General features: G+C 36.1%; 1 protein-coding gene across 1 annotated transcript in view; it reads left to right on the plus strand.

Annotated features, from left to right (window-relative positions):
* Positions 1–15,987, plus strand: part of AP1G1 (adaptor related protein complex 1 subunit gamma 1) — a 75,096-nt gene that overhangs the window by 19,135 nt on the left and 39,974 nt on the right. The window contains exons 2-3 of the mRNA XM_045810215.2: positions 2,251–2,454; positions 14,209–14,333. Coding sequence (XP_045666171.1) covers positions 2,254–2,454; positions 14,209–14,333 — 326 coding nt within the window. The 5' untranslated portion in view covers positions 2,251–2,253. The remainder of the gene's footprint in view (positions 1–2,250; positions 2,455–14,208; positions 14,334–15,987) is intronic.

A 15,987-nucleotide genomic window follows, 5' to 3' on the forward strand; every position in this document is an offset into this window, starting at 1 on the left:
CTCAATACTTATTTTCCCCTGGAGTATTTTGAAACAAATCCTAGCAATCATATAATATTATCTGTAAAGATAATGTTCATTTTTGAAGTATTGAGAAGAACTCTAGCCTTGGAGTTCTAATCCTTGGAGTTCAGGTGCTGACCCTGTCACTTACCACCTTTGTGATCTTAAGTTGCACAATTGCTCTGAGATGACGTTTCTTCACGGGCAAAGCAGGGGTAATGATCTCTGCCCTTACTTCAAAATGGGTTGGGACAAATGAAATAATGAAGACAGTGAATGTACAAATGTTCAAACACTAGGGCCACAGTATTTCTATTAAAAAGTAACAAAATATTATACAGGTAGCTTTATATAGTTTAGTAATGTGATCTTTTTTTTTTTTTTTTTTAATTTTTTTTTAAAGATTTTATTTATTTATTCGACAGAGATAGAGACAGCCAGCGAGAGAGGGAACACAAGCAGGGGGAGTGGGAGAGGAAGAAGCAGGCTCATAGCAGAAGAGCCTGATGTGGGGCTCGATCCCACAACGCCAGGATCACGCCCTGAGCCGAAGGCAGACGCTTAACCGCTGTGCCACCCAGGCGCCCCTAGTAATGTGATCTTAAGAGGGCCATAGGAAGGAACATACCAATACCTAGAAAACTCTTGTAAGTTCCTGATATACTATCCCTACCTTGAGGAGTGATGCTATAGTGAACTAATGGGACTGGGATATCTTCCTGGTTTGTGCTATTAGAAACAATTTTGAGAATTACTGGTTTAAGGATTTCACAGCTTGTATGTACTGAAGATGATTGTAATGATGTTTTTATCTAATTTTTATCATTTTTCTTAACATTATTAAGGTATAATATACATACAATAAAATGCACTTGTTTTAAGTGTTAATTTCAATGAATTTTGAGAGGTCATATACCCATCATAAACATTTGTCACCCCAAAAGGTTTCCTTGCATCCCAGTTGATTCCCATCCCCACCCTCAACCCTAGGCAATCATTGATCTCTTTAGCATTGCTATAGATTAGCCTAGAGTTTCTTGTAAGTGAAATCATACAGTGTGTACTTTCTTATTCCTGTTTGTTTGCTCAGCATAATGTTTTTGAGACTCTTGCATGTTGTGTTGGTTCTGTTTTATTCTGAGAAGTATTCATTTATGTGGGTATACCATTATTAATTACCAGTTTTGGACATTTGAGTTGTTCCTGGGTTTTTAGTAATTATAAATGAATTTAAAAAATGAGAAAAAAAGAAAGTTAGTTTTACATCAACACTTGGTATGGCCAGTCTTTTAAATTTTAGCCATTCTAATGGTGTAGGGTGCTGTCTTACAGTTTTAATTTGCAGTTCCCTGCTGACTAATGACGCTGAGCATGTTCTCATGTGTTTATAGCCATTCATATATCTTCTTTGAGAAGTGTCTCTCCAGATCTTTTACTCATTTTTTATAAAGATGTTTTATTATTGAGTTGTAAAATTATATATTCTGAATACATGTCCTTTGTAAGATAGGAATTTTATTTGCCTTATTTGCTTGCTTTATTTGCATCTTTTGAAAAGCAAAAGTTTTAGCATTTTGTCAAGTCAGATTTATTATTTCTTTCATATTTTGTGCTTGTTGTATATGAAATCTCTGCTTAACCTAAGTTCCCAGAGATTTCCTCCTATGTTTTCTAGTGGAAGATTTTTAGTTTTGGCTTTATTGTTTAGGGCTATGACCCATTTTGAATTAAATTTTGTTGAGAGGCCAAGTTTAGTCAATAGGAGAAAGGGTATTCCTTCAACAAATGGTGCTGGGACAACTAGATTTCTATATGGAGAAAAAAATTAACCTTGACTCCTAAACTCACATAGTAAACAAAAATTAATTTGTTGTATTATATTAACAGTTGAGCAGAAAATATTTGTCTTCTTTAAGGTTAGGCATAGACCTTTTCTTAATTACTTTAAGGATTGAAAAAAGATTTGGGTTGAGTTTGTTCCTAAGATATTTTGATAATTATGATGGATTTTACATATTGGTATATTCTGTGTCTTATCTTGCTTAATTTAATACTTAACACTTGTTTGTATTCTTTCCAGAAATGTACTGAGTTGAGTTTTTATGTAATAGCTTTGCTGAAGCTTTGTATCATTGGACTTAGCAAATCTTAAATTCTTAAAAATTAGAAATTTTTGTGGGAAGTTGTGTGAATGGTTTTGGTAGTAAAAAATGTGAACATTTTTATTTAATGTTTTTCCATATCCAGAGGATGCCAGCCCCCATCAGATTGCGGGAGCTGATCCGGACCATCCGGACAGCCCGAACGCAAGCCGAAGAACGAGAAATGATCCAGAAAGAATGTGCTGCAATCCGATCATCTTTTAGAGAAGAAGACAATACATACCGGTGTCGGAATGTGGCAAAATTACTATATATGCACATGCTGGGCTACCCTGCTCACTTTGGACAGGTAGGCTGGGCTGAGACCACATCTAGCAAGGGTACTCTTGTTTGAATGACAGTAGCTCAGGGAGGGTCGGTCAGTCTTTTCCTGTCAGGGAAGACAGGATACTTTTGATAGTCATGTAGTCTGATCATTGTGGAACTGAGGGGAGAATTGAGAAAGTTGCAGACCTGGAAAGGCATGATATTGCTGTCAGTTGTGCTTTCCACTGGGAATCTCATTATGTGAATTAGAGTATGTTTTGATGGTGGCAACTAGCTTGTTTAAAGATTAACCAGGATTAACTAGAAGCTTGTGACTGGTCTGTCAAAGGGGCTGGACTATAATGAATATTTAAGAAATGTTTGCTAAATGTTTCCTTAATTATATTCTGTATGTAAGATGGTATAAGGAGGAATGCTTAGAACATGTTTCTAAGTAAAAGAAATTAAGTGGTTGCCACATAGTAGCATTTATGGATTTTGCCGTAATTACCTCATTACTTGATGCTGTAGCCACAATGCAGGTCTGCCTCCTGATTTTCTTCTACACACAAATGCATATTATTAGATATAGCCAGTTTAAGCTCTGAGAATGATATTCTTAGTACTGCTTTCTTCTTTCCATGTTTATACACGATAAGGGGGACTGAGTCACAGGGAAGGGTATAGTGGGTTGTTTTTAATTCTTATTAATGCTATTTAATTCTATCTCACTTACTTTAAGAATTGTATTATATGCTAAATAGGTTTTTAAAGAAAAGACTGCAAAATTAAAAGAATGTGCAACATTGGGAGAAAAATACCACCCATATTTCCATTATTCAAAGATAACTATTGTTAATGTTTTGATATATTTAATTTACCTGGAAAGATGGCCGTGTTTATCGTTTGTTCAGCTCAGTAAGTCCAGTGAAAAGAGATCTCCCCCCCCCCACCTCTGAGTTAAAACAAAACAGTAATAGGATTGAATCCTATCAGACTGACTTGGGTTAGTTTTATGCTTATCTTGGGGCTGGGAATGAGGTAACTTTCTCTAGAAATACAAGACTGAGAGTGGGGGAGCATTAATTTCCCAAAGGAAAATTGAGGTGTTAATATCAGAGGAAAGGAGGACCAGGTACTAGGCAAACAAAAACAACAGCTGTCTCCTCTGAATAGAACACGTTATATGCTTTTACCACATCAAAAAGCGATCCAGGTGGTTGTACATTTAGTGCATGTCATAGTATAAACCAAATAGATGTCCATATATTTTTGTTGGTTGATTTTAAGTGGTGCATTTAGGTTAGATTTACAGAAATCTGATATGTTGGGCTGTAAAAGATAGTCAAGGGTGGAGAGGGGGAGACTCTTAATCCCTACACTCAGAAATAACCACTATTAACATCATTGAGTTAAAGAAGTTCTTTAAAGACCAACTTTTGGATTTAAAATCATACAATAGATTTAAGACTGATGATATTTCATTTTGTGGAAGAGCACTCTATAATTCTGAGAGTCATTACTATGTTTAAATAAAATATGCTTTCCAACTTTACTAGACGGTATTTTTTGGGTGTTCTGGAATTTAATTATTTGATAAAACATTTAATTCTTAGGTGGAAAGTGTTAATATTCAAGGAAACTACTAAAATTGTGGTACCAAAGAAAAGGTTTTTCTGAATGGGAATAGGAATCATAATTTTAAGTCCCTTAATCTGTTTCCTCTATTTGAATAAGTCAGGGCACTATCAAATCAGTAATTTGATACCCTGCCCATCAGAAATTCCTTTATAATGTACCCATAAAAAGATTCCTATCTAGGTTCTCTCACCTGCATGTATGAATCACAGTACCATTTTCATTTAATTATGTGTAAAAACAGCTACCGTTTATTGCATTTTATTAGACTTGTGAGACTTGTGCTGTTCATTAGGATAGCCAGTAGCTACATAGCCCCTGGTCTCTTGAAATGTGGCTAGTTCAACTGAGGTGAATATTAAAGGATAATAAAATTTTGGGGGGTATCTGATGCAGTTACTGGAAAACTTTTAAATGTTTTAGTCAACTTGGGTATGTGAATCTACTTTATCAATTGTAAATTTTATGAAATCTAGATACAGTTAAAATATTTCTGATGGATATGTAGTATACAAATTGAGATGTGCTGTAAGTGTAAAATATATACTGTATTTAGAAGCCTTAGTACAAAAGAAAGTTGTAAAATATCTAACCAATAATTTTTGTGTTGATTATATGTTGAAATGATATTTTAGCTATATTGGGTTAAATAAAATCTATTATTCAAACTAATTTCACCTGTTTCTTTTTACTTTTTACTGCAGTATCTAGCTTGATGCTGTTCAATAGAAATAAAAATACGAGCCAGATGTATAATTTAAAAATTTCTAGTAGCCACATTTGAAAAGTCTTTCAAATTTTATAATAAAACCCACGAGGTAGGTAATATACTCATATTGCATGAGAAAACTGAGATTCAGAGATTAAGGGACTTGTTTAAATTCACACAGCTAGCAAATATTAGGGAGAGGATTAGAACTCAACTTTATATAACTCTAAAACTGATTCATTCTTTGTATACGTTAAATCTAAATAAATTTATTCAGTATTTAATTACTTTAGCCCTGACCTGCTGTACAGTGGATTTGAGGTGACATACATCTATTAAAAAAACTATTTAAGGAAGAATTCAGAACCCAAAGTCACTGTGCTTGCTGTTGGAGAGGCAGCTAAGCCAAGAAAAAGAATTCAGTTATGTGGTTGTTAAAACCAGAATTTAAGAGCGTGACTACAGGAACCAGATTTCCTGGATGTAAATTCTGGCTTCGTTACTTTACTATCTGTGATTTTGAGCAAGATCCTTAACCTCCCCTCCCCCCGCCCTTTTTTAAGATTTTATTTATTTGTTGAGAGAGAGGGAACGCACAAGCAGGGGAAGCTACAGGCAGAGGGAGAAGCAGGCTCCCCGCTGAGCAAGGAGCCTGGGCCCGCAGAGCTCTATCCCAGGAACCTGGGATCATGACCTGAGCTGAAGGCAGAGGCTTGACTGACTGAGCCACCCAGTCATGTCCCGATCCTTAACCTTTCTTTTCTCAGTTTCCTCATCTGTAAAATGGGGACCATCTTCATACAACTGTGTGGGGTTATTATGAAGATTAATAGATTAGTAAATGGTTTATGTTTTGCACATAGAAAACTCAGATATTACTGATTTTTACCATTTCCTCAAGAACAACAAAACATTTTTTCTGAAAAATTACTGAATTCCAAAATAGATTTTCATTTATTTATGTATGTATGTAATCTCTACACCAGATGTGGGCCTCAAACTCACGACCCCAAGAGCAAGAGTTTTGTGCTCTTCCAACTGAAACAGCCAGGCACCCCTAAAATAGATTTTCTTATATGGGTCTTTTATCTAGGAGTCTCTTAGTAATGTGAAAGACTGCATCCTCAACATTTTTACAACAGAAGCGGTGATAAATTTCCTGTAGGGTTTGTAACCTGTCATGTGTCTGGCTTAAATAAGACCCAGAAATAAAGTTGAGTATCTAAAGAAATGGGTAGATTGCCGGAGTAAAAAATGATGGCTTGGAGGCCAGATTCTTTCACAGTTGTGTTTTGTTTTGCACAGTACGTTAAATTTTTTGAATTTGCTGCCGACATAAAAATCAAGGAACTTCTTGTGGCAATCTGGATTTCTAGTTTCTCTTGGAAAATCGGAAGGATTTGGCAACACTGGATCCACATTTTCCTATGGCAGTAGTAGGCTGGTGACCCTCTCCAGGCTGGGCTTGCGTTGTCTATTTCTTTCCCGTTCCGGCCTGGCATGCTATACTCATTTACCTGTCCATAGTAGTCTTCCCTTCCGTCAGTACAGTATAGCACTTCATTTCCTTATGTTCTTTAGAATTTTACAGTGTTCTCTATAAAGTCTTACAAACCTTTGGTGAAATTTACAGGTTCCTTGGAGCTCTTCTTCCTATTGCAGATAGCACTGCTAAAACTTTAATAATTAGGTTTTAGATATACAGAAATATAATTCCTTTTTGCATATTTATCTCCTTAGCAACGTTATTGCATTTGGTTCAAAGAGTCCCTGTAGGCTCCATTGCTTCCATATAGTCAATACTATTGTCTGTAAGCAATGGCAATTCCTTAACTTTCCGTCCTTAATAATTTTTTTTTCTTCTTTCTTTACTACACTGTACCTATAATTGGATGGTGATAGTAGGCATCCTTGTCTTGAGCACCCGTGAGCCCACATTGTGCCCCAAATAAGCCTGAAATGTCTTACTGTGCCAGAAAACGAAAACTCCAGAGGTCATGTTAAAAGGATTTAGTAGCCACCAGAAGTGGCTTTTTCTTGTGCCCCAAAATAAGGAAATTTGAGCATTAATAAGAATAATTATAATTGAATATACCAAGTAAGTTTATATCAGCGAGTTCCTAATTTTTTTATCTAAAGATTTTATTTATTTATTTGAGAGAGAGAGGGCGAGAGTGTGCGTGCAAAAGTGAGCAGGGAGAGGGTCAGAGAGAGAGGGAGAGAGAGAATCTCAAGCAGCCTCCACACTGAGTGCGGAGCCTGACATGGAGCTTGATCTCATGATGCTGAGATCATGACCTGAGCTGAAATCAAGAATCGGACGCTTAACTGATTGTGCCACCCAGGAGTCCCAGTGAGTTCATAAGTACTAAACAAAGTTTTAAAAACTCCATTGGTCATCTCTGGAGCATACTAGGGTCTCATTTTGAAAACTGGTTAATAAAAGGAAAGAAACATTTGTCCTGCCTTTCCTACCAGTAGTTCCTTCTGGAGGAGTTATTGGTAAGTTCCTTCCAAAGGAACTCTTGGTTACCCAGTATGTACCCAATGTACATATGCTCCTTAGAGGACAAGTCCAGCTAATAAATAAAGAATGGAAAAATTAGAATATTGCCCTTTTGTAATCCCTGATGATCATCATCGATGCTGTCACAAAAGAGAGACAACCACCAGAAATAATTACATACTTCTTGGGGCGCCTGGGTGGCACAGCGGTTAAGCGTCTGCCTTCGGCTCAGGGCGTGATCCTGGCGTTATGGGATCGAGCCCCACATCAGGCTCCTCCACTATGAGCCTGCTTCTTCCTCTCCCACTCCCCCTGCTTGTGTTCCCTCTCTCGCTGGCTGTCTCTATCTCTGTCAAATAAATAAATAAAATCTTAAAAAAAAATAATTACATACTTCTTGATGAAAGTTCATACCACCACCTATGAAGTGTATTTGCTAAGACAAAACAAAATAAAAACTGAAAAACCTGAATCTGATCAAGAATCTTGTCCATTTAGCAAGGGATGTTTATAAGAGTTCATTACAGCATTATTTCTAATATGAAAACATTGGGAATAATCTATATGTCCACAAAAAGAATAGGTAAGTTGTGGTATCTTCACAAGTGAGATACTATATTAGCAATGAATATAACTGAATTAGAATTTCTTGTCAGAATGTAATACCCAAAGGTGTTGAATGAAAAAAGCAGGAATATAGTATAATACTTATATAAAGCTTAAAACATTCAAAAACAGTTGTCTCAATATATGTAGTAAAGACATGGCATGGCAATGATGAACAGCAGTTTTGAGTTTTGGTTACTCCTGGGATGGAGAGTAGGGAAATGGGATTGAGGCAGAGGGCTTCAACTGAATTTGTAATATTAACAAATGTAAAATAAAATGAGTAGGGTAAAATGTTCAGATTTGCTAAAGCTGGCTGGTGGCTCAATGAGTAGTACATGATTTTAGTGTATTTTTGAGTGAAATATTTCATAATAAATTTTCTCGAGGGGAAATGGGATATGCAATAGCAATGTTAAGTGTCTTATTCCCCCCCCGCCCCGCCCCCGCCAGAACAACAAAAAAACAGACTGGTCTCATATAATGAGATTTTTATGGTGCCAGACTACATAGTGGTAAAGCAGTTAAACAAGCTTATTCTTCAAATGTGTGTCTGTGTAAACTAGAAAGTTATTTCTGAATATTAAATTGAAATAAAGGAAACTTTTAAAAAGACCTAACCAATCATTTGCAGATCCATTAAAGTTTAATTGCATCTTTTTATCAGGTGATTGTTCACACCATAAAGCTTAGATGTTAAATTTTAAAATTAAGAAGCAAATGTATATACGCATTTGACCTTGTGGAAAATTGTTCTAAAAGCTAACAAAATAGGTGCAACTTTTTTCAAGGGCAACCAGATTAAGGGCAATATTTGTACTTGCTTTAGAAAAACGTAACAAGGCCAAAAACCTTTCTTAAAAAAAATATTGCTTTGAAATTTGGAGAAAATTGGAATATTGAGTCATCTAGAAAATGTTTATAAAAATCCAATTGTCAGGCTTTACCCGAAATGTACGTACTCCATCAGGATATTTCGGGGGTGACCTACATATATCAAAACTCTCCCAGTGATTTTGATCAGTCAGGTTTGGAAACCACTTTCTTAAGGCCTTATATTTATTCCAAGACTTGCTAATGGCTGCCTGGAATGTTTCTGCTGAGAAAAATTCTTCGGCCACTTCAAGGATCAGCTGTAGAGAATTAGTGACTACTGTGTTTGCCTTGAAAGCAGAGAGAGGAGAGCAGCCTTAAGGTTGCCTTTCACGATATGGCCCAGTTATCTTAGTGAAGAGGAAACTGAGTCCCAGGTTGTTGAAATAACTTGCTTAGGTCTCTTAAGCTAGAACCAGCATTAGGGCTCCTAAATCAAATCATTTCTTTCTGTTCCAGTATGTGTTATATAAAGGGATAGGAATCTTTCTCTAATGTTTCCTTATTGTTTCTCACCTTGAATGAGTGCCCTTTCTAACTTGTTTTCATAGTAGTTGGTGCATAATTGTCACAGTGTGACATAATATATGATATATATCCTATGATATATATTTAGTATATATATCCAAACGTTGGTTTCCTTTTGTGTGCCCTTCTAACTGGGGATCAGTGAGGATGTCTAGCACATTGATTTTTACACAGCAGGAGTTTATGAAGTTAAAGAAAAATCACAGCTTCTTAAAAACAATTGGAAAACAAATATAAAAAAAAATCAGTGAATAGCTAAAAGTTACTGCAGTCAGACCTTTGGGATGGAAGGTGACTGGGAGGGTGAGAAGGTTGCTGTTGAAAAGTCAGTTATAAGAGTGTTGTTGACAAGGAAGAAGCGGATAATCGGTGAAAAATACAAGAAACTGCCAGCAGAAGGAAAACAGCCATCGTGGGGACTAGAGATAAGGAATGGACATAACTTTTTAAGCTCTTAGAGCATCACTGGTATAATAGTATAGCACAGTAATCATTCATTATGAATATAAGTTATTTAAAAAGGGCTGATTGTGCCCATTTACTGAGTTGTATTTTCAAAAGATTTTGGTCTTAAATTTTCAAGGTCTTTGCATAAAACAATTCCAAGACTCATACGCTTTTTTGTTGGTCTTTGAAATTATATGTTACTCAATTTAGGAGAGGGAATAATTGCCCTAGGTTGTTTTTTTCCTCCTTTTTAATTACAATATTATTATATTAGCTTTTCTAGCCAGGAGTTAGATATAAGCTCCCTTTATCCTGCAGTTTTAAACTTTTTCCTTCTAGTCCAATATTATTTTTGGAATAGGTAATGACAGTTCACTGATGCAAAATTTAAAAGATACAAAGAATATATGATGAAAACCCTGCTTTCTGTCTACTTTCAGATACTTAGTTTCCTTTTTTTTTTTCTTTTTTTAAGATTTTATTTATTTGAGAGAGAGAGGGAGAGAGTGAGCAAGAGAGCACAACCAGGGGGAGCTGTAGAGGGAGAAGGAGAAGCAGGCTCCCCTCTGAGCAGGGAGCCTGATGCGGGCCTGGATCCCAGGACCCTGAGATCATGACCTGAGCCAAAGGCAGAGGCTTAACTGACTGAACCACCCAGGTGCCCCTACTTAGTTTCCTTTTTATAGGCAATGGTCTCATGTCTGTCCTTCCAGAGAGATTCTGTACATCTTCAGGCAATGGAAATGCCCCTTCCACTGTAAAATACTTGTGTGTGTACTCTCTACTTAATAATCTTTCTTGAAGATTACCCCATGTCCTCATTCTTTCCAGCTTTTTTGACATACTCATGGTAATGTATCTAGCATAGTACTCCATGATATATATATATATATATTTTTTTTTTAATATTTTTATTTATTTATTTGACAGAGATAGAGACAGCCAGCGAGAGAGGGAACACAAGCAGGGGGAGTGGGAGAGGAAGAAGCAGGCTCATAGCGGAGGAGCCTGATGTGGGGCTCGATCCCATAACGCCGGGATCACGCCCTGAGCCAAAGGCAGACGCTCAACCGCTGTGCCACCCAGGCGCCCTGATATATATATATTTTTAATTCTATTTATTTGAGAGCGAGAGAGCGAGAACGAGTGAGCACGAACGGGGGAGGGGCCGAGGGAGAGGAAGAAGCAGACTCCTCCCTGAGCAGGGAGCCCAACATGGGACTTGATCCCAGCACTCTGGGATCATGACCTGAGCCAAAGACACATGCCTAACCAACTGAGCCACCCAGGTGCCCATATTCCTTGATATTTATGAATCATAATTTGTTAAACTGATGCCTTATTATTGGACATTTATGTCCAGTCTTACTATTTATTTATTCATTTATTTATTTAATTTGAGTAAGCTCCTCATCCGTTATGAAGCTCAAACTCAGGACCCTGAGATCAAGAGTCATATGCTCTGTCGACTAAGCCAACCAGGCGCCCCTCCAGTCTTACTGCTTAAACTAATACTACAATTGAATAATAACCATTATTTTGCACATGTATGAATGTAAAGGTAGTGTAAGTTCCTAAAAGTGGAATTGTTGAGTCAAAGGGTATGTGTATTTGTAATTTAGATAGGCCTGATCTTTCTCACTACAGCTTGGACCAGTTTATATCCAATCACTAATGTCCTTGCACCACTATGATGGTCTAACTTGGCTAATACAACAGGATAAAAAAATAGTATCTCAGTATGGTTCCATTTGCATTTCTTTTTCTCGTCTAATAACTTCACACAGGCATATTTTACATATCATATAATTCACCCTTTTCAGCTGTATATTTCAGTGATTTGTTTTAAGTAAATTTACCTAGTTGGGTTTGCATTTGTTTTCTGAGGAAGCTGAACTGCATATGTTTGAATTTTTTTTGTTTTCTTTGAACTGTCCATATTCTTTGTCCATTTTTATATTGAGTTGTTGGTCTTTTTGAAAATTTGTAGGATCCTGTTATATAGGATTTCATGTCTATGAAGTGAGTTGCAAATCTTTTTTCCAAGTTTGTCATTTATCTTTTGGCTTTGCTCAGGGAGTTTGGAGTAAAACCAAAAGTTATTTTTTATCTCTGTGGGTGAATATAAAAGCTGGACTGTTTACTGTGGTCTTAAAGCATATGCTAGATTTGTGGGTTAGCAACGTTTCAGGTGGAATTTTCAAGTAGTTTCAAGTGAGACAGAGTAGTACTGACCTAAGGGGCAGAAACATTTAATTGATTTTACTATTTTTCTTCTCTCCTGTAACTCATACTGGAGTTGTCTTTTTAGTGGTTGCTGCTCAAAACTGGTTGCCCTCCCCTCATATTTAGCCCAAATCCCATTGTTCACCCCTCCAGCCTTTTTCTTTTTCAACATCTGAAAACGTTGATAATATTCTTAAAGATGAAACAAGGTACTTTCTTGGCACTATTGCTGGCCGCTGACACCGAAATGTAGAGTATGATGAGAGCTTATCCTTCAGTGGAGGATGTTTTTCAAATGCCATTTCCAGTCTTTTTTTTTTTTTTTTTTAAGATTTTATTTATTTCTTTGAGAGAGAGAGAGACAGAATGAGTGGGGGAGGAGGGGCAGAGGGAGGGGGAGAAGCAGGCAGGCCTCTGAGCAGAGCCCTCTGGGGGGGCTCGATCCCAATGACCCAACCCAAAGGCAGACGCTTAACTGACTGAGCCACCCAGGCGTCCCATTCCCAGTCTTTAATCTTAGATTTTCCTCTCAAATTTGCCACCTTCATAAAGCAAATGTGTATTTTTGAAGCAAAGTCACTGTACCAATGGGAAATATTAAAAATTAATTTTGCGTTTGTCTCTTTAAATTGTAGTTTTTTCTTTTCAATGTTGAATTTTTAGGTAAGTTTTAAACAAGTGTCACAAAAAGCAACAAATTGTACTCGCTAGTCAATGATGACTCTTAGTGTGACTGTCTTAAAACTTGGCCTAAAAAATACAAAGTAATATTTATGCCTAAGAGTAAAGTCGGTCTTTCTCATTAGTTCATCTTAACAAATTTTTACATAATTTATTTGTGTAATGCCTGGTATTCGTTAAAAGCATCATTCAATAAGGATGATAAAAATTTCAGTGATACCTCATTTTCAGAACTTTTTTCACTGCTAAAATATTCATTTATAGGATTATTAAATAGGAAGGTTAAAAACCCTTCTGTTTGAAAAAGAGTTAAATTTTCTGATTATATTTTAGCCCCTGGTTTTCTCATTCACCTCAGCAGTTTTTCTGCTGACATTGTAAAACTGACTTTCTTCATTTTCTATTTCAGAAATTGTTTTTTAAAATTTAAATTGAATGCATAGAAGGAAGGGAAGGGTTGTTCTGTAATCTCTCAGTTTAAGAAGGCATTTCAGTTTCCCTTTTGGATCCTAGTTTTTCTTGGAGGCTTCTTTGATTTGCTCATGATAGTATAGTCACTCTGTTAACTTTAGGTGTTTTTAGTGTAGATACATCAAGAGAGGAATTTTTAAATAGCTTGAAACAGTTTTATTTGTAAATTCTTTTACTTGCCTCAATTTCACTTTTGAACTTATAGGCAAATTCAGATGGGGAGTAATCTCACATGATTTTAGACTGTTGTACGCGGGGCTGCATTTGAGCCGTTTTCCTTGGGATGCAGTGATTCTAATAGGAGCATAGTTTGCAAAACTCCTTTTGGAGTGTCTAACTTATGTACACCCTTTGAAAACCATTGCTATCAAGGGAACGTTTGGCCTTTTCCATTTTGGTCAAGATGGAATCATAAAGTATATCAAAATGATTGTGATGTTCAAGAAAGGCTAAGTAGAGAGACAATCTGTTTAACTATAAAGAGTTTTAAGCTCTGAGGATTTTTATCAGTTATGTAAACAGAAGTCATATAAAACATTCTAGGTTAATTCCACTCCTGAAATTTCCTCTGGCTTTTTTTTTTTTCCTCTGTATTTTTATTCCTCATATGCTAAACTCTTACTTCTCCCTACTACTTGGTTCACGCCCTAAATACAGCACTTTCCACATTGTATTAAAGTTAGTTTGTCTCTTTTTCAGTTGTATATTCCTGATGTTTAAGATGGTGTTTGGCATTTTGGTGTATTTCCAGTTACTGAGTTTTTTGCTATTCAAAATAGGAAACAGGCCATAAATATACGCATAAGCTAGGTGCTCATTTAGTACAATCTGGGGATTAAATTAAGAATTGGGTTTATTTATATTTTATTATAATACTTGTAAGTATTTATTTCAATCTTTGGAAGTAAAGTAAACCTCATAGATTATTTGGATAGCATATATCATAGGATCTTGCTAAGATGATCTGTTCCAGAACTTGGTATCTATTATCAAGATATCTGAAGATCTTAGGTGATTTGACATCTACTTATTTTAGCCATCCACTGATTCCACATTCCTTCCTGATTGTGGTAGCAATTTCTTAATTTCTTTTCTTTTGTTTAAATTTGCAGTTGGAGTGCCTCAAACTTATCGCCTCTCAAAAATTCACAGACAAACGCATTGGCTATTTAGGGGCAATGCTGCTGTTAGATGAAAGACAAGATGTCCATCTCCTCATGACAAACTGTATCAAGAAGTAAGTCTTACTTTTCCTTCTTTTAAAGACTTTCGTTTTTAAAGTTTTCTTATAATTATGACATCAAGAGTTTCTATTTATTGATTTTATTTACTGTCTAGAATATATTTGAATTGCTCTTGTAGGTTATATGTAAAGAGGGTAAGCAAAGGATTAAAACTTCTGTAGGGGAATATTTATTATCATTTTTTAAGATTTTGTTTATTTATTTGAGAGAGAGAGCGCACGCAAGCGGGGGTGGGAGTAGAAGGGAGGGTGAGGGAAGAGAGAGAATCTCCAGCAGACTCCGAGCTGAGTGCAGAGTCTGATGCGGGGCTCCATCCCACAACCCCGAGATCATGACCTGAACCGAAATCTAGAGTTGAACACTTAACCGACTGAGCCACCCAGGCATCCCGGTAGGGGATAATTTAATTAAATGAAGGCATTGCTGTACATCTTCAGGCATAGGAACACAGTTTAGCAATGAAACAAGAATTTGGACCTACATGGAATAGAAAAAGTATTGGTAAATCAGAGCTTTCTTACGTTATATTTCCAGGACCTTGAATATTGTGAGTAATGAATTGCTACATTTATTAAAGAATTACCACTGTATGTTCTGAGTAAATACCATTTAAAGGTAAAAGGAGAGGTCTTGGTTGTTAGTGGTCTAATTCAAGATTTTAGTTGCATGAAATTATACTTAGCCCTGTGAATTTTTGTGTATGTCTTTTTTCCTCTAATGAGTGCTTTACTAGTCCAGTCATGTTTGTTTAACTTACAAATTGAGAAGTGCTTGCTATATATGGAGGAATTAGAGTAGCCAAGCAGGGGAATTAGCAGTTCTTCCCAGCATCCCTCTTACAGCAAATGTCTATTCGAAAGTTATGGAAGTTCTGATGGCCTTACCAGTTAAAGGTACTTTTTGGTTTGTTTTAGTTTGGTTTTGGTGTGTCTATTGGTTTAATCTCCTTGTGTAGATTTCTTTTTCGTCTGTAATATTTGTTTGACAGAAAGTGGAAGCAGGGAATATAGGTTATCACATTTGTAGTATTGAACTCTTATACTTTTCTGTGGTCAATAATGTTGTACTTTAAAATTTTCCAATGGATAATGGAAAATCCCAAAATGAGAATTATGATTTGGTTGTAAATATAGAGTCTGTCATGTAAATACATGGAGTCTGTGCACTTAATTTTGGGAGAATCTTATCTTTTGGCCTTGAAATAAATACTAATGAAAATACTAAGTTGATTCATTTATTCAGCAAGTATTTATTGTATACCTGTTGTGTGCCAGGAGCTGTTACAAGTTCTGGGGAGGGAGAATGAAAAAAAATTGGCAGGGATCCTTCGTGTTATAGAGGTTACATTCTACATGTTCAGCATGACTCTTTTATAAATTTACTCTGGCTCGGCCTCTGAGAGTTTCTTTAATTTTTGTTCTTGCATGCTCTGTTGCCCTTATTACTTAAGCCTTCAATCACATGCTAATGATTTGGCAGTTCTGCTTAGCAGCAAGTTTATATTAAGGAGTTAATACCAAACTCAAGTATAGGTTTGTAGCTTGATTAAAATTGAAGAATGAAGTACATAGGTAAAGAAGAAATCTTTGTTTTGAATTTTAATGAGACCTAGCCAAGCCTCAAGTGAACTTTTTTGGAGAGAACTAA

Source organism: Ursus americanus, chromosome 21 (assembly GCF_024610735.1).
Source record: "Ursus americanus isolate L20-20 chromosome 21, mUrsAme1.1.p, whole genome shotgun sequence".
In the NCBI taxonomy this organism is placed as follows: domain Eukaryota; kingdom Metazoa; phylum Chordata; class Mammalia; order Carnivora; family Ursidae; genus Ursus; species Ursus americanus.